This window comes from Centruroides vittatus, unplaced genomic scaffold, assembly GCF_030686945.1.
Source record: "Centruroides vittatus isolate TY-2023 unplaced genomic scaffold, ASM3068694v2 contig_658, whole genome shotgun sequence".
Lineage (NCBI taxonomy): Eukaryota > Metazoa > Arthropoda > Arachnida > Scorpiones > Buthidae > Centruroides > Centruroides vittatus.
This window is the reverse complement of record NW_027122410.1, coordinates 686,940-705,239: the sequence shown is the minus strand read 5'-3', so window position 1 is coordinate 705,239 and position 18,300 is coordinate 686,940. Positions and strand designations below refer to the sequence as shown.

General features: G+C 30.9%; 2 protein-coding genes across 3 annotated transcripts in view; one reads left to right on the top strand and one right to left on the bottom strand.

Moving 5' to 3' along the window:
- The window catches only part of Rad9 (cell cycle checkpoint control protein Rad9), a 36,045-nt gene extending 29,636 nt beyond the window's left edge, over window positions 1-6,409 (top strand). For both annotated transcript variants that reach the window (XM_067276073.1, XM_067276072.1), the window contains 3 exons: window positions 2,704-2,860; window positions 5,619-5,772; window positions 6,252-6,409. In XM_067276073.1, coding sequence (XP_067132174.1) covers window positions 2,704-2,860; window positions 5,619-5,729 — 268 coding nt within the window. In that variant the 3' untranslated portion in view covers window positions 5,730-5,772; window positions 6,252-6,409. The remainder of the gene's footprint in view (window positions 1-2,703; window positions 2,861-5,618; window positions 5,773-6,251) is intronic.
- On the bottom strand, window positions 5,798-17,346 carry LOC136980023 (protein phosphatase PTC7 homolog). The gene is made up of 6 exons (XM_067276074.1): window positions 17,009-17,346; window positions 16,592-16,771; window positions 10,579-10,777; window positions 10,297-10,420; window positions 6,448-6,577; window positions 5,798-6,380 (listed from the first exon to the last, which is right to left on the bottom strand). The coding sequence occupies exons 1-6, from the start codon at window positions 17,247-17,249 to the stop codon at window positions 6,265-6,267; spliced, it is 990 nt and encodes a 329-aa protein (XP_067132175.1). The 5' UTR covers window positions 17,250-17,346; the 3' UTR covers window positions 5,798-6,264.
- Window positions 17,347-18,300: the final 954 nt, after the last annotated feature.

Here is an 18,300-nt window from a genome sequence, read left to right as displayed (position 1 = left end):
CTATTTTTTGCGTATACGTTGTTAAATTTGTCAAAATATTTGTTTAAGTATATTAGGTATTTAAAACTTTGCGTAGCTACACTGGCTCGACCAAGCATCCGGCTTGCTTGCAGTCTTGAAATGTTTGAGTAAAGTCAGACTTCTTATGAAAGAATGAAACAGTACATTTAGATGGAGATGTCTAATTGCTATCAGAAAAAATCTGGTCTAAAATGTGTCAAATATTTAGGACCCGTGACATGCTGCAGTTTGTTCCTCGATGCCTCGTAGAATGTTGGGCAGCCGTTTAAGTGCAGTCTATTTTTTTAAAAAAGACATAACTATGTTTGCATTATTTTTAATTATAAAATTATATTATTTACAATTATTTAGTCTGTATACAGCTATGTATATAACCTCAATGCGCTACTTCTTACGGAAATCGAGGACGAAAATTCCAGAAAACTGTTCAAAGATTTCTTCGGCAAGAATTTAGCATTATAAATGTAATGTTGTATCGTATATATCAAATAATAATAATCATTAAATTGTGCTTATCTATATTTTTAAATTATAGATATTACAGTATATTTAAAACATTAATTCTTGTTGAAGAAATTTTTGACATTTGTTTTGTGCATACTTTATGCCTCGATTCAAAGTAGGGTTTTTTGAGGCCTAGAATGTTTTCACAATTGCAATCGTAAAAGAAAGATTTTACTTTCATTTGCCCTTCCTGTAATTTGACGAAGTTTGGTTTTGCTATATCTCCTCTCCTAGTTCTGTATGACAATATACAGTACAGTTTTTCTGCAAGATTGAAAATTATAACACAATAGAACATAACAGAAATTTTAATAATATGGCAGAGGGCTGCAGACAATGGCTCTATTTATCAGCATGCAGCAGGCACAATCTTGGTGGTACTAAGAAAGTGAGGCACCTTCAGGCAGTGTCAATTTTTTAAATTCATTCTCCAAGCTACTAAAACTATATATATTGGTTGTTCGGAAAGTAATTTCATTTTTTCCATAGAAAAATAAAGGCAATATTCTTATAAAAAAATTAATATTTTATCGAATTATATATTGACCATTTTGGTCAAATACCTGTTGTCGTTGTTACCGGTAATAGCATGATTTCACATTCATAAAAGTTTTGATCATTGTTTACAAAAAACTGATCCGAGTGATTTTTGACATTGTCATTTCAAGTAAATGTCTTACAGTTAAAAAAAAATTTGTATAGACCGGAACAAGTAATAATCTGAGTGTGCCCGATCTGGCGAATACAGTTGCCGTGATAACACATCCCATCTAAGCTATAACAGTTTCTGACAAGTTACCAAACTTGTGTGAAATTTGGCATTATCATGGTAAAACACCAACTTTGTTTGTTGATCAATTCTGACCTTCTCTGTTTGATGATATTACTCAATTTGTTTACTGGATGGCAGTACACTTTCGAATCAATTGTTAAATTGTCTAGTAAAAGCTCAAAAACAAATTTTTTTAAAATCCCACCATAGAGAGCATCTCCCTTTAATAACATGTGGAACCCATATATCGAGCTTTGAAACAAAATAAATTCGTTTTAAGTAATAATAAACTGTTCAATTTAACAGATATAATCTCGTAATGATTTTACGTGTTGTTATACGGCAGGTTGCTTCGATCGGTACTTTTATTTTGTTTTCATTGGCTTCAAACGGCCATCCAGAATGTGGTGTATCTTTGATATTAAAATTGCCAGAACGCAATTTTGTAAACCAGTTTTGGCACTATCTTTCTCTCAACACATCTTCTCCAAACATGCACCACAATTTTTTTCTTCTTTGAACAGCATTTTGATTTTTTAGTTATAAAAAAGCAAAATATGCCAAAAACGATGCTTTCGATTTTCCATATTTGATGGGTCACCGAAAAAAAACAATTGTACAAAATCAAACAAAATTTCTTACAAATAAGCCTTAAAATGTCAACTGTCAAATTATATAATGAAAATGTGGTTTAAAATCAAACTGGCTGATAAAAATACATCTAATTTCTCTAGTAATAAAAAAACAAAATTACTTTCCGAACAACCCAATATATATAGTTTTTAGTAGCTTGAAGAATTTAAAATATATATATATATATATATATATATATATAGGGTAGAGTAGTACCAGTTCTGGCCAGAAAACAAATTTAACTTAAAAATATAATCACAAATGAAACAAAATTTTATTGTTAACTGTTCACACAGTTAACAATAAAAGTTTGTTTCATTGGACAAATTTGAATATGTGGTGATTATATTTTTAAGTTGAATTTGTTTTCTGGCCAGAACTGGTACACTGGCCAAAACTGGTACATCTACCCTATATAATTTTAAATTTGAAACTATTGTCTTGGGACCACAATTATTCAGTGATCAATGGAGGAGGTAGGAAAAAAATTATTTACACAGGACTAATTCTGGGACCAGATAAGTCAAACGTATGCCTATACAGGAAAACTAATCTATTGGGAACAATGCTATTAAATTATGACATTGAGCACACCCAATTTGCATGTAGGATCTGCATGGCTGTAATCAGTTTCCACAGAATTTTATTATGTGATTCAATCATAAAATAAAGGAGATGCTTTTCCACATTTAAACTCGAAGCCCCATCCAAAGACTTTAATGTGTATGGCAACATATATATTGACTATTTAAATTTTCATTTTCTCTTTCCAGTGACTTAAAGGAAAATGTCAACAGATGTGTTGCTCTGTCAATCACAGATGATAACTCCGACATGTCCCCGACAATGATCGAAAACGCATCTGCGGATCCTGTGGCTGTCGAAGCCGCAGAAGAGAACGTTGTGCCCTCCACGCCACCCCATAAAAAGGTAATGAATTTTTATTTTTCCGTTTTTTCATCATTCAATGCATACAGTTTGTCTTTGATTCTGATTTCCCAATAAAAGCCAAATACTCTGAATTAAGTAAGTTCCAACAATATAAATTGCATTGCAATAAGACACTGTTAAAATATGCATGCAAAACTGACAAGCTTCAAAGTTTTCTATTTGCAACCTAAATGTGTGAAGAAATCTATTAAATACATTTAAAAATTTAAACTAATGCATCTTTTTCCTTTTGTGGCATCGAATAAAAATTTAATTTTATTTTATCTTGTGCAGTTTAGTCTCTCTGTATTTTTTTTGGCACAGAATCAAACAGTCCATCTGTTATATTTAAAAACTGCATCAAACAATAGTAAAAAAAAGTACCTAAATAAAAGTGTGATGGATAAATACTGTGCAAGCATCTGAGCCATTACACAGCCAGTTCTTTAGGGAATAAAACCAATTTTGTATAACTATGTAAAAAAATCTAGCAACAAGTTGTGTAACTTTCCCAGCTGTTAAGAGATTAATAATTAAAAAGTCATTTTTAGAATAAAATCACACATGGCATCATCTATTATGAGATTTTGTTATAAAATAGCAAAGGAATTAATTTTGAGGTAGAGATGAGTTTCATAAACATCTGTAAATACCTAACAAGTAAAATCTTCGTTAAGCCCAAGGACACGTGACCACCTCCTATCTCCTCCCTCGACCTTTCATCGCCAAAATTGAATAGCATCAATGCCCTTTGTACAAGCTACCATATCAAATTTTTTCTTAATCTTCACCATGTCCCGAGATATTAAACGAAATAAACGCCGACACACTCGTGGAATGTTTTTGTCGTTTTTTTGACTGTTGGGTTTGGGATCTCAAAATATGGAGATTTGCAAAAAACCCAGAAGGTCAAATTAGACATGATTCCAATATTTTCTCTTGTTGCGTATACATAACAGCCAGGAAAGTAAAAGTAAATAAATCTTAATTAAAAATATTGTATTAGCAATATAGAAATAATATGGTTATTATTACATTTTGAAAGTAATTTTATGCTAAAACTAGTCTCATTTAGTAGTAAACAATCTTTATTGATATGTAACATTCCTTAAAGGGACAACAGTTTCAATAAGACTAGAGAAAGGAGGCTGTCCAAGGTCGGTTGCATCAGCAGCCAAAAGAATTCTGCCAGAAAGCTATCTTCCAGTTATGAAGATTATCTCGCTGTTTTCCTAAGAATTCAAGCTTTATTTGATAAGTCCCCATATTAAAGACAATAATTAAATCTTCCTGTTACACAATTTTTAATGTATTCATTTTGACATTAAAAGGACAAAAGCCTGGTTAAGTAAATAACCAACTGGTAACATTAAATTGTAATCTTATCAAATGTAGAGAAGCCTCGATAACTTATTTTTTGCAATGCACCTTTAAAATAGAAACTGCTTAGATATTTGCCATTAAATTACAATGAAAGAGAAAAATGTCATGCATCAAAGTATCGCGTTTGGCCTATGTACGATGGGAATATTATATCATAATTGATTTGTTGAATATCTTATTTCATAATCTAATGCAAATTGCTTTCATTTTGGCCCATTTGTCAGCTCCTCTGTTCGTCCGTCGTACACAACCCGAGCAGAATTAGCAAGACCGTTATCCAATATAATTTTTCTCTGCAATAAGGATCTCTTGACAAATTCGAAGCAATATCAGAAGCCATTTTAGATTTGTTTATTCTAAGAGAATTAAGTGTTCAAAAAGCTTTGGGAGCTCTTTCTCTCCAATAAATTAATAGATTATATAAACAAATGGTTTTGCTTTGCAGAAATAAAACTCATTTCAGTTTTAAAATGCTTTAGAAAACTTATCCAAATGACAATGGGTCTTTGACTTTAATGCATAATTTTTTTTTATCGGGGTTCAAAGGAAAGTTCATATACTCCTTAACTTTTAAATTAGCTGTCCTGGCACCTATGAGAAAATGACCCTACACAGTCCATCAAATGTGATTTTAGCATCCCTAGTGGAAAATGCAGAACCAAAAATACTTAGAGATAGGGGAAAAAAAAAAAGAAAGAATTGTGGAAAACAGAGTTATTGGATATAGTGGTTGTATGGAATGTCCTGCATGGTCATCCGTGGAAAATAAAGTGTACACTACAAAACCTTCCACCGTGGCAGATTTTAAAAGAACGCATCCGTAATCCCTGCAATGCTCCATACTGTTCAAGATGGAATTCTGTCCCAAATCCAGAAGTTCTCCAATGTTGTTGATGGTGCACACTTGGTTTGTTGCACCTGTGCTGTTTTGTGGATGATTATTATTTAGTGCTTTTTGCTCTTTCTTGAATTTATTTCTGCTGAACAAAGAATAATTTTTATTAAATAAACAAAATGCTTATTTTGTAATTGGACTTTTTTTGCCTGTTAGTGGCAAAATACAGAACTAAAGAAAACTATGAGTGTTAAAATCACAATCACATAGGTGGCACTACAGCAGATGGATTAAGTTATATCAGGTGTACCGACTTTCCTTTGAACCCTATGTATACAGAGCGATTCAAAGTCTTAGAGAAACTAAAGGTGGGTTAGGAATACAAAAACAAACACCACCAGAGTGTTCTAATGGTTTGTTTTTGTATTCTTGACCTACCTTTAAAGTTTATCTAAAAGACCTCTTGAATCACTGTGTGTGTATGCATGTATATATGTAAACTAATTTAATTTGAATATTAATTTTTATGATCTTTTTAAGCTTCGAAGGATGTTTCTTGGACTGTCTTCCTCGTCGTCTCAATCGTCTCGATACACGTCGGTCATTCCCGATCCCGACGAAGTTCTGGCAGAAGCGAGCGATGAAGACTAGGGCGAATTCTCCAGTTTGCAGTTTGCAGTTTCCCATTTGAAATGTTATCATTTAATTAAATATAAATCTTTTTGAAAATTATAAATTTTCAACCTTTATTTTCATTTGTTCACAAAATTATATGATACAGGAACCGTTTTCACAACCACAATCTACAATATACAAATATGTGGGCGTCAAAGTGATGGAGATGAATATAAATACCTTTTTATAATAATGTCTATTAAACGTACGTCCGGTGGACTTAAATTATTCGAGAACAAGATTCCAAAATAAACCGAGTAGATGCAATCTAATCACTTTTACTTGGAATTATACTGCATAATAATGAAAATACACATATCGGCAAGGCAGCGGTATCTTACGCGACTGGACCCGAGTAGAATCTATTGTCTCTCTAGTAGCACTTTTTTTTTCAAAATGATATTGCATGGTTTTTCTGTGACAACAGATCCCACGTAAATTCATCTATTCGATACTAAATTTAGTGACTAACTTATTCTAAAAGTTTACTCATTCTAGGGTCTACGTGCAATCAACCGTAGTCTGTGCAACCATTCTGGGAGACCGCCGTGCGGAGCGGTTCCTTCTTCTCCGACCATCCGGGACCGACCGACACCAGGAGGACCGTAATATCGTCGGGCTTTCCACCTTAAATAAAAATTCGGGTTTTAGTCTAAGTGGCGGTTTCGAATTATTTTCAGAGATGGTACGTTACCTGTGGCATCTATGCCATTCGCTCGCGCATTGATGGCAAAAGGTGACAGATAAGTAGAATCGAAAGCCAACCTGTGTGCTTGAAAGGCCAAAGAGTTTACTGATTGCTGTATACTCTCTAAATTTCTATCCTGAAATGAGTAAATAATTTGTTAATATGTTGATTCAGTAGAAGTACATTATATCAATAACCAAAAATTATTTTAAATAAATCAGTAACAGAGATAACTATTGTTATAACCATTCATTAATTCTTAGAGGAAACAATTGAAATTTGCAAATTGTCCTCTAAATTCAAACAGAGTACACTAGAAAATTTGAATAGAAAGCACAAACTTTAGATTTTATTTTATGTACGGCGAGTCGACAGGTTATTGGAAACTGCGACAGTATGGCGAAATAACACACAGCAAAACCAATTTCATCAGAGAATAATAATAGTACGGTAGAGTGTCATTTATCCGAATCAATTGGAGACTGCGGTTGTTCGGATAACTTATTTTTCGGATAACCGATTACGTACGAAAAAATATATTAACCTATCCCATGTTGAAATTTTTCTCCGTTGCATGTCACTTCACATCGAATTTTCGTCGATTTTAAGCCTATTTAAAATTTTTATAATAATAATTGTGGCTATTGTATCATTAAAAATTATTGTAAAATATAAAAACAAAAAAAAAATTATACTTTAGAAGTTAATCTAGTATCAAAAACGTTCAATTCAGCACGACACAGTCCAACTGGAAAGCTTTCGGTTGATCGGCTTTCGGATAAAAGCCGATCAACCGCCTGCTGTAACTGATGCCTTTTATGTTAATGCCAGGCTTTTTCCTCTATGGTGACGCTTGCACACACTCAAGAATCTTTAAGCAGTAAGGTCGTGGTGGTGGCTTTGGGAAAAATCCAGCTATGGACGATGCCACGGCTATCCCAAAAATCACTAGCTGTCGCCTCGCTCTCAAATGCTGCCAACCCAAAGTTTTTCGTGGGATGAGTCTGACTGCCTTCACCAATCAGATGCTTGCTTACTATACTATAGAATTGAATGTGCCCAGTTTTATTCGATATGGTAAGGTCCAAGAAAACTTGGCCCTCACGATAAAAACATTCCTTTAATTCACTGCAAATTTGAACTCCTGTCTCAGTAGAAGGAAGCAAATTGCTTTGGTATCCACCATATGTTAACCTTTTAGAAAGAAAAGTATATTTTTTGCTAAGAGAAACACATTTATTAAAGAAATCGATAATTTATTTCTAATCAATAATTAATTAATAATCACAAAAATTCTGTATGACGCGTTAAACGAGGGCATTTTCTTTTTTTAATATTAACTAAAATTAATTTAAAAGATTTAAAATTTAAATTATAGGCTCATATCTTCCAGAGTAACTAGATGATCTGGTTATTCTGGAAGATAACAGGGAAAAGCTGCTTGAATCTATTAACTAACTGAATAATGAAGGCCTCAAAAACAAAAATAATGGCTTTCAGAATGGTATGGGAGAGGCCTCTAAGACCTCTATCATGCTGCACAAGACCGGATGACACGGAAGGAGCCGACAAGAACTTCATCAGATTCCAATGGGCATTAGTCCCAAGAGAATTGATTAATAAATTTAGATATAAAAAAAAATCAAAGTGTTTGCTTTCTAAGAAATTTCTTTACATAATAATTAAAAAGTATTTTTCAAATTACACATTTTACCAATAATAAAATTCAACTTTGTCCTAAAACAACCAACTCCGCAACACCGATCATAAATTGTGTGTATCGAGACTAAATAAGAAAGACTACAAGACATATCTCGGATCAACAAATGGAAAACTTTGATCTTCGGGCTCGCCTAAGGAAAAAAATATCGTCGCGGTCCTTCGGAAAGAAAATACTACTCGAGCACATTAATGGAGGAAAATGTATTTCAGTTAGACAGTTTTGGATTTCACAAGGAAAGGAAAAGATTTCACTACTTATCAAAACTTGTTGGAAATTTATTTACCTCCTCGTTTGTGTGAAATTTGCAAAGGACTTTCAACAAGATATATTAAGTAATTCAGATATTCCCCTGTACATATAACTAACATTCTATCAATCCAGTAACCTATTTTTATTAAGCAAAAGTTTTCTGCTGCTTCAAAGCCATCTTCAGGTTATTAAATTGAATACACACAAAATTTCAAGAGCCCAATTACATGATGATAAAACAGTTTCTGTAACTTGCAGCGTATTTTATGCGGAAGGATTTTTGACAAAGCTTGTCTTTAATATTAATGCATTCCTTTTCCTATTTGTATACCCTGCATCATTCCATATTCAGGTTTGTAAGCATTCTAACTATTGCTTTAATGGTCCATGTGACATTCCAATATATTAAAGATAAGGATTGTTTCTTAATATTAAAACTTCACATTTAGGGAGTATTTTTATTATTAATATAAATAAAGTTTAGATCTGGTATAGATCTCACGTCTAACTTGCTAAAAATTATTGCACTTTCTCACCGATAATCCGGTCTGCCACCGTGAAAAACACATAATATACCTCAAACGTACTTTAAAAAGGTGGAAAAGACCGTTACCTAGACACCAATGTCATTAATTAAGCACTTGATACAATGGTCTATAAGGCTATCTTCAAGAAAATGCAGTCAAGCAGTGTTTTCTTGGACAAATAAAATTGTCTGATGTTTTATATCCTTTTACTATCCCAAGAAAAGAAAACTTTCCTTTCCGCTGCAGTAGACATGCAGTAAACATGCTGCCAGGACAGACTGCCCTTGCCTAACTAACTATATTAAAATAATGTATCTAAATTGAAAACTGCAACGGAAAAGTATTTAGGAAGAAAATAGCATCGAAACATTAAACTAAATTGATTTAACGAGGTTCTTTACAGCACGTAAGCTCACTCAAAATAATGGAACGGTGGCATTCTAGAGTTTCAAAAATTATTTATTTATTTTTAAAATAAGTTTTTAAATTTTTGTTATTCTGAATAAGAAGTAATAACATTAAATTTATAATTTACTTTTAAAATTACATTTTCTAAGTATTTAAGTACAGTAGACCCCCTATAACACGGTAGATAAGTTCCGCGTTGTACGAGTCGCTTAAATACACGAGCCAATCACAGCCCGGCACACGGGCTGTGATTGGCTCGTGTATTTAAGCGACTCGTACAACGCGGAACTTATCTACCGTGTTATAGGGGGGTCTACTGTAATTTCCAGGAGTAAAAATTATCTGAAAGAATTAGTTCAAAAAATTCTCTCACATTCTCGATTTATAAAAGAATCTCAAGTTCTTATTTGTCTTACCTACTCTATTAAGAATGTTATTAATATTAAAACAATTCAAATTTATTTATTCATGCTTGAAAATTAAATTTACTTGAGAATTTACTGCATAGCCACGGAGTCTAAACTTTATATTCAAATTTAAGACAACAGAAATAACAAAATGAATTGAACAGTCACAAGATTATTACATTTCTGGACATTGTAACTTCTGTTATCTTTTAAAACAGTATTTGAAAAACCTAATTTATGATTTTTCTACAAAAAATTTACGAATGATTTGATTAAAGTTGCATTCTTGGTATACAATTTTAATTCCATTATTATTATTTGAAATGTTTTGACAATAACTACAAAATTTCAATACATTGAAACTACTTTTCACAAACAGATTATCTAATAATCATCTTTGATAAAAACATTTCTGACCTTATTTCGCTGCAATCGTATCGTATACGTTTTGTAGAACAATGGGATACCGGCATCTTTTTCGGTAATCTTAATTAAATGTTTGTTTTAATAATAATCTCGAAAACACTTATAAGATACTTACCCTGAGTTTGGATAAATGCTGTACAATCATGTTATCGGGTAGATTGTCAAAGAGACCGTCGGTCGCGAGAAGAATCAGATCGCCTTCTTGAACGACGAACGAGGAGGTTTCCGCTAACTCGGGACTACAAAAATTTAAGAAAGTGCATTAGCGGGCATTCGTACGATAATAAGATTCACAAATATACTTCTCTACTAAAAAATTTAAATTTATAAAATGTAAACAAAATAGTAGACACGCAACTTTTTTCTTCTATTTGAAAAAAACAATCTTTTAATTTACCTGTCGTTATGTACTTGTCTGCTTATACTGGGAGGAGGAAGCGAAAGTTGAAAAGGAGTATTGAAATAATGCTGCTGTTCTTCGGAACGGTGAACGATCTGACCCTGTCGGATTATCAGGAATCCGCTGTCTCCGATGTTGGCAGTGTATAGCATGCTGTTGTCGCGATTCAAAACTAACACGCAAGCCGTACTGCTACCTGTAATTAAATGGCATTTATAATTATAAGTTGTTTAAATTTTCTGGTTTAAAAGAAAAATTATCTCTTTATAAATATATTTATAATAGATAAAATATAGATTATAAGTATTATAAAAAGGATTTTATTAATCGGCTAGGATTTGTACCCCGCTATCGCATTTATTGATAAGATAATCGGATGAAATTTGAACGTTGCACAAACTTTCTTTTAAATACAAAAATCCGACAGGAATCGAAACGAAGGGTTCAATGTTAACGACTTAAAATTACACGCCTTCAGATCGGAATAAAATTAATTAGCTATCATAAAAATGGTAACAGGAAAAATGACAGATTAATCTTCCTGGAAGTCACTTCAGACTTTATTAAATACATAAGTGAAGGAAAAGGGGAAAAATTCTTCAATTTTATTTTAATCAAATAATAACAAGCAATCGAGCTGTCGAAAGAATAAAAACGAAAGGAAATATCAAAGTGAAAAGTCGTACGGAATTTTTTCATAGTTTCTTTTTGTCATTCTAAAGAACAGAGCAGGAAGTACAGTGCAAGTATTCAATTTCAATACAAAAAAATAATAATGAAAGTACTCGTTTTAACAGTTAGATTTTTTTTAAAACACATTTCTCTATATTTTATAGTTAATTAAAAAAAAAAAAAAAATACATACACAAAACTTTTACATAAATCTAAATAGAAAACTTAATTACGTGGAAAAAAAATTAACGAAAAATATAGTAAATCAGTCATTTAATATAACAATTCGTGAAGAAATTTACTAAAACAAAATGAAGTTAAAATTTCTTCATTTTTTTTTAGTAAATTAGTGAAGGATAAAATATAGAAATGTTTTATTAAATCAGTACTTTCTGCACTTAACAGTCCTTCTAATTTAATTTTAAAATACTTTTTTTAACTTCATTATGCTAGAAATCGATATTAATTTTGATCTTTGATATCGGAAAATTTAACGAAAACAGAAAAAAGTATCTTAACGACTGCCTTGTGACTCTATTTAAAATTTATAGAGCAGAAATGACTTGCTATTTTTAAGTTTATCCTTTAAATATTGAAAGATAAAAAAAAAGTTATTCTTTCGAGAGGAACTAAAACAGAGTCGGAGTGTCTACCTTCGTACGGGATTAAAATAGCCGCTTAAACTTTTATTCGATGTAATATAATAAATTATTTTCGTATAATTTTTAACATAATGAAAGTATATTGCACGTATTCTAGGAAACTGCTAAGCTGTTTATTTAAAAATGTGATTATGAAATTCTGTTGAATCATAATAAAACTGTTGAACAAATACAAATGCTTTCTAAAGAAAATTATTATTTTATATAACCACGTCGACCCAAAATCTAATTTAACCGATTAAAGCCAAATGATCTGTTGAATTATATTTGGACATATAATAATTTCATTAGTTTTATAATTTACGTGAGAAAATTACGCAATATTTTTAAATATACGTACTCGACATGTCTAACCTAAATTGGAATTACGAAAAATTAATCGACCGTCTGTAGGAAAAGCGTGTAGAATTCTTACGATAGGTAGGTCGAGACCCGACCCGTCTTAACGAGACGGGTGTTTGGAACATCCGTGACGTGCACGTCCTCTCGTTTAAATAACCGTCATTGCCATACAATATTAGTAACGTTAACTTTTTACTTATTCGCATCAATAAATGAAGATATCACAGAAATTTAAATATTTATATCACATATATCTTTTTATATGTATAATGTTCACTGTATACTGATTATATTATTATTTAAATTATCTATTCGACACTATAATGAACAGTAATTTATTAAAAAATTTTAATATATGATGATAAATGATCATCGTATGAAATTAAAATATGTAATATACAAATTATGTATGAAAATTACCTTCTAAACAAATAACGATTATATAATCAAATTTTAATTTCTCTTTGTAATAGTTGAATATATTTCACAACTACTTGCAATAATTACAAGGTACTAAGGTAATATTTATACACTTTCAAATTAGAAAGTTTTAACGCACACTTTTATTACAAATAATATTACCGTAATCACTAAAATTTAAAAAATATCACTAAAGCCAGGAGAGCGGGTGTACAAGTTAGCAGGGCTCAAATTAATTTTTTTGTGGGTTCTTGGACCTCTATCAATGCAATCTTCACAAATTATGCCAGATTCTCTTAAATATTGATAAGTTTTAAATAAAATAAACCTAATTTTGTTACCTAAATATCAAAATTATTTCTGTAGTACGTAATATGGAAAAGAACCTTGAAAAATGCTATGCTGGGATTTGGTCTGCCAGTCATCAGTTCTGGATATTAAATATATAAGTTACAATATTTTTTTTTATCTTGTAAAATACACTCTTTTGAACCTAAAATTTATCTGTATTTGGCTTACAGGATGCATCCTGAAATTAGAATGCCTGTTATAATGTAAAGAATATTTTTTCCCTCAAAACATGCATCTTATTATATACTATACTTTTTGCCTTATAAGTTTTCTTTCTGTTGCAAAATCTTTTAAGAAAGTCCTTCGATAAAAAGCTCGAATCAATTAAGTACCGAAGAGATTCTGGTTTAATTCTACGGACAATTTTTGAACGGAGATCTTTATTAAAAAACGAACGACGACCGCCGAGGTAATTCTTAACCAGAAGATCGGTTATCGTAGTTTCAGACTTCACAGTTACCTCATCTAGATATATCTTACTTGAAAATAAAATGAATAAACTTAATTAAAAGCAGATTATGAAATAAAAATCTAAAAAGAGTTCTTAAGTATCAATTTCAGATATTCTGAACAACAAAAAGAAATAAAACATGATATTACAGAATAAATAAACAGATTAAGTGGTATATTATCAACGCACAATTTGAGATTATAAAAAATAACTCAACTATTAAAAGAAAGATTATTAATTAGCTTTAATAATGATATATTAGGTAAATATCGTCTCTAAAACAAAAATGGATTCTCAAACGATTTATACTGAACGTAAGATATATAAGAGAAAAAAATATATATACAAATAAATATCAACAAGGCAAAGATCACTTGAAATGATGCTGAAATTTACATGGTATACATTCTTATCTTAAAAATAGGATTTCTTGTTTCGAAATATCAATATTCTATCAGAATGATTTTGATTTCCGAGTAACTTCATCCATTCATTTATCACAAGATTTATTTTAATTTATCATATTTGAAATGATTTTTCGGTTAAAATATAAATTAAATTAATATATGTCTTATTAGAATCCAAAAAGATTATTTCATTTAACATTTGTTTAGTTTGAAAACAATAAATTTTCTAATTTATAAATCAAGTTATTTTGAGAACTTAAAATATACTCCTTAGAATAGCTTATGCATCCAATACTATATAAATTCGTATTGCCTACAGGGCAGAAAGAACAAAAATAAATAAATAAAATGTGTAGATTTATCTTACGATTTTGATTTTTTTTTTTTTTAAATGCAAATTTCTGATAGAATAACAACAACAATAAAAGTTCCAATACAGAGTCCGTGTTACGCTCACAAGATATTCAAAGCAAAGAACAGTCATTTTGTGCGCTCTTTAATTCAACTTATACATGCAGTACAAAGATTTCTTTGGTAATTTTGATTTGATGATAAAACTACAGAGAAAGACAGCGACTGATTAGACAATTTTAAATTATTAAAAGTATTTTAATTATAATTTATAGAAATCTAAGTTCAAGTAATAAATTATTCAGAAAAATTCACTCAAAACATGAAAAAATTATCCTATAGGTAAAATACAAAACAAAAAAAAACGTGACTGAGACTTTGAACTAGAAACCTTAAGTAACAAAACTGGTATCAGGAAAGTGACCAACACATCATCTTAACATAAATATTATAACCATTAATATATATATTAACGATTATAGTATCTATGTTATATAAAGCATATTAAATCATATTAATATAAAGCATAATAAAAAGAAAATAACAAATAATTGTTAAATAAGACATCATAAGAGCCTAACAAAAGCAAATATTACGGTACTTTATAACCAAAAACAGAAAAATTTTAAACATTAATAGAGAGTCAAGTATAAATTGCACGATACCAAATTTATCAATCACAATTACTAATTTTTTGTATTAAAGAGGAAAAACTTATTTGTTAGCTAAAGTAACGTTAAGATTTTAAAATACTACTAAAAGTTTTTTTTAAACGACGATATTTACTAGTCATAATGACCCATTTAAAATATATTAGGCAATAATATATTTAAAGTCACAAAGTGACGATAAATAAATATTTAACACTTTCTCATGTTTCAAGTTGTACACATTCTCACCAGAACACAATATATTTTGCCTAAACTCGTATTTTTAATCTAGAAACTGTCTCGAATTAATAATTCTTTCAGAATTACCGATTTTATGTCTTTATGTGAGAAATTAACCGTGTTTGATTGCGTATTTTTAAACGTTACAAACATGCGGTAATTTGATTTTTAACATCAAAGTAATTATCACACAGAATTTTTTTAAGTATTTAATACAAGTCAATAAATAAAATTATTTGCTATTTATCTAAATATTTGCAGAACAACTGAAACTTTTCAAACCGTCCTCAATAACTTTCGATACAAGGACAACGTGCAGCAAACATTATCAATTATCCTTTTATCTATGCGTGTCATTATCAAGCAAGCTATCGCCAAATAAATAATGATAAAATTGCTTTGATTACCAATCAAATAGTTATTAATTTCATTACTACTTTTGGCACTTTCATTGTTTTTTTACATTGCAGTTTCAGCAAGAATTGTTAAAAAATAAAATAAAAATTCCTGAACAATATGACAAAGGACATTTTTATTAAATTATAAAGTCACAATTTTAACTTTTTACTTTCATAATTTCCACTTTTGTTTATAATAATCAATTATTATAAATAATTTACTTAGGTTACATCAAAAATATTAAATTTAAATAGGTTCACGTATTTCTCATATTTTACAGAACGAAGTATCGGTAAGGTGTCGTCTTACGTAAAATACAAAAGGAATTTTAACGTTACGAAAACAAAAAATAAATTAAATATTTATTTCAGAATTTTTAAAATAGCCATACTTCATTTAGAAATTCTGATAACTTAAATACTTTTAGGAAATAAAACCCGTAATGACGGCATTCCAGTAGTGGGAAAACAAGTTCAAAATTCAGAGACTAATAAAGCACAATTGTTTTTTTTTTTTCCTTTCTTTCTTTTCAATATATATAGAACAGCGGTCGGCAACCGCTGGTCCTTGGGCCATTGATGGTCCGCAAGAAAATTCGGGTGGTCCGTGGACAAATTTGGATACTGATCAAGGTTACGCAAAGTATTACGAAAGAAATGCAAAATGCTTAGTTGCTTTCTTCACTCATTGGGGTTTTTTTTATTTGAATCTAAAACCAAATACAAAGCGACCATTATCAATAAATAACAAAATAAATAATACTGTGATTCCAATTGTTGTCCTCAGTGAAAAACGCTAATAATCCATAAACTTATTTCAAACGAGCACCAACGAACTTTACGCTTGTATTAATTTTTTATAATTAAACAAGCAAGTTTCGTATTAATGTAGTAAAATTCAAGTTTTACGATCATTATACTACAGATTTTGTCTCGTTTAAAAAAATACACGATAGTGGTCCGCGGGATTCGAAATTGCAAATTTAGTGGTCCGCGAGGTCAAAAAGGCTGCAGACCGCCGATATAGAGCAATCCTTAAAATTACGTGATAAAACAACAACCTTACCAATTATGTGTTCTTTGTTTTCTAGTAATTCATAATAACTAGCAGCTATTATTCCGGCCGGGGACTGCGGATTAAAACGACCCGAAAGCACGATCCTCTCGCAAGTTCGCATCAGGGAAGAGGAAAACTGCGAGGGATCGACGCCGTACGTTCTCCATCCTCCGACTCCGTCGGCCACACCTGCAAAGAAAAAAAACGGATAACGATGCACTCAATTTACAAAATGCAATTCAATTCATTCATCTAATTAAAAACATAAGTAAAAGCAGTAAGCAGAAAAGTAGAAGTGTGGAAAAAACTCCAATTTAGTAGAATTCTGTAGGCAATTCATTCGAATTTTGGAGTATTTGGTAGAAATTTTGTTAATTATTTTGTAATTGAAGTGAATTATAGGTTTAAAGCTGGAGAAGAACTCACCTAAAACGTCTGTAGTTTTGTATTTAGCTACGAAACAAGCATCATCTCCGAACTGTCCACGTCTGAGCAAAGATGCAGTAAATCCAGTCCAGACCTTTGGAAACCCGCAGCATGCTATAAGAAATTTCAATTCTCTCTTCCTGTTAACACAATTAACATCGCTGCTGGTCGATGTATGACCGTAAACGCCACTAACTAAAGCTCTAGTTAATAATCTACCATAAAGAAGAACTGATTGCATCACGATAACCGAAATCAACAGCTAAATTTGAACTCTAACATATATCCGCCATGTTGTTTAAAATCTACAGCGCACCTCCAGTGGATTATAACCTAAATGAGGCTAACCTTAAAAATAAAAAACAAAAGTTTTTTTTTGTAATTTAAAAAATATTAATTTTTTTTAATTGTTAAAATATTTTATAAATTGGTTTAGTTTGAAATAATTTATATTCATTTTCGCATTAATCGATGTTTTAAAATTTTGATTTTTTTCAACTACGTCAATTTGATGTAATTGTTTAAATTTCTCATTGTGAAATTTCGGAAATGACGTCATATTGACGTAGAAGCGTGTATTATTTTTATTAAACGAAAAAACTTGTTGATTTGCTTGAATAGCGGAAAATTGGCTTTTAAATTAAATATTATAATATTTCAATTAACATTTTGTATTATTTAAAGAAATGAATAGTTAAATATAAGAAAGACTAGACTAATAAGGATGTGGCCGGATGGCCTAGCGGTCTAGATGGCAGTCTACCGCTCTGGGGGATCGGGGATCTGAGTCCGAACTGGGTCGAAAACTCCACAAGAATTTTTCGGGGGTGGTCCGTCCGGTTATTTCGGGCCCCGTCCCTCACCACACCCATAATGGGCTTGCTAAAAAAAGAGGCCCTCTTAGTGCCCACAGGGCGGAGAGTTAAAAAAGAAAAAGACTAATAGGGATTTTCTAAGATTAAGGCTGAATGTAACCACTTTGGTGGATGGCGTTAAAATTTTAATGCATTTCTATGGGAAAATCCTTTTCCAATTTTTTTGAAAACGGAAGTAGATGAAATTTTAACGCAAAATCTATTTGGTTCTATCTACTTCCGTTTTCAAGAATTTTCCCACAGAAAACAACATAAAGTTTTAATGCCATCTGCTGGATATCGCTTGCATAACCAGAAGTTACAATAAGCCTTAATTAAAACTTTGATTTTTCGGTAGACTGCGTGTCTACAACCGATGTCGACTTCCTCCAACTATGGAATTTATAATACCATGAAAGTGTCAATGTCCATAAAATC

Excerpts from the sequence above, each read along its gene's own strand:
- LOC136980023 (XM_067276074.1), bottom strand. The coding sequence starts at position 17,249 with ATGCAATCAGTTCTTCTTTATGGTAGATTATTAACTAGAGCTTTAGTT. Across the intron at positions 16,772-17,008 it reads CAAAACTACAGACGTTTTAG|GTGTGGCCGACGGAGTCGGA; the intron begins GTGAGTTCTTCT and ends TTTTCTTTGCAG. Across the intron at positions 6,381-6,447 it reads GAATGGCATAGATGCCACAG|GTGGAAAGCCCGACGATATT; the intron begins GTAACGTACCAT and ends TTTTTATTTAAG.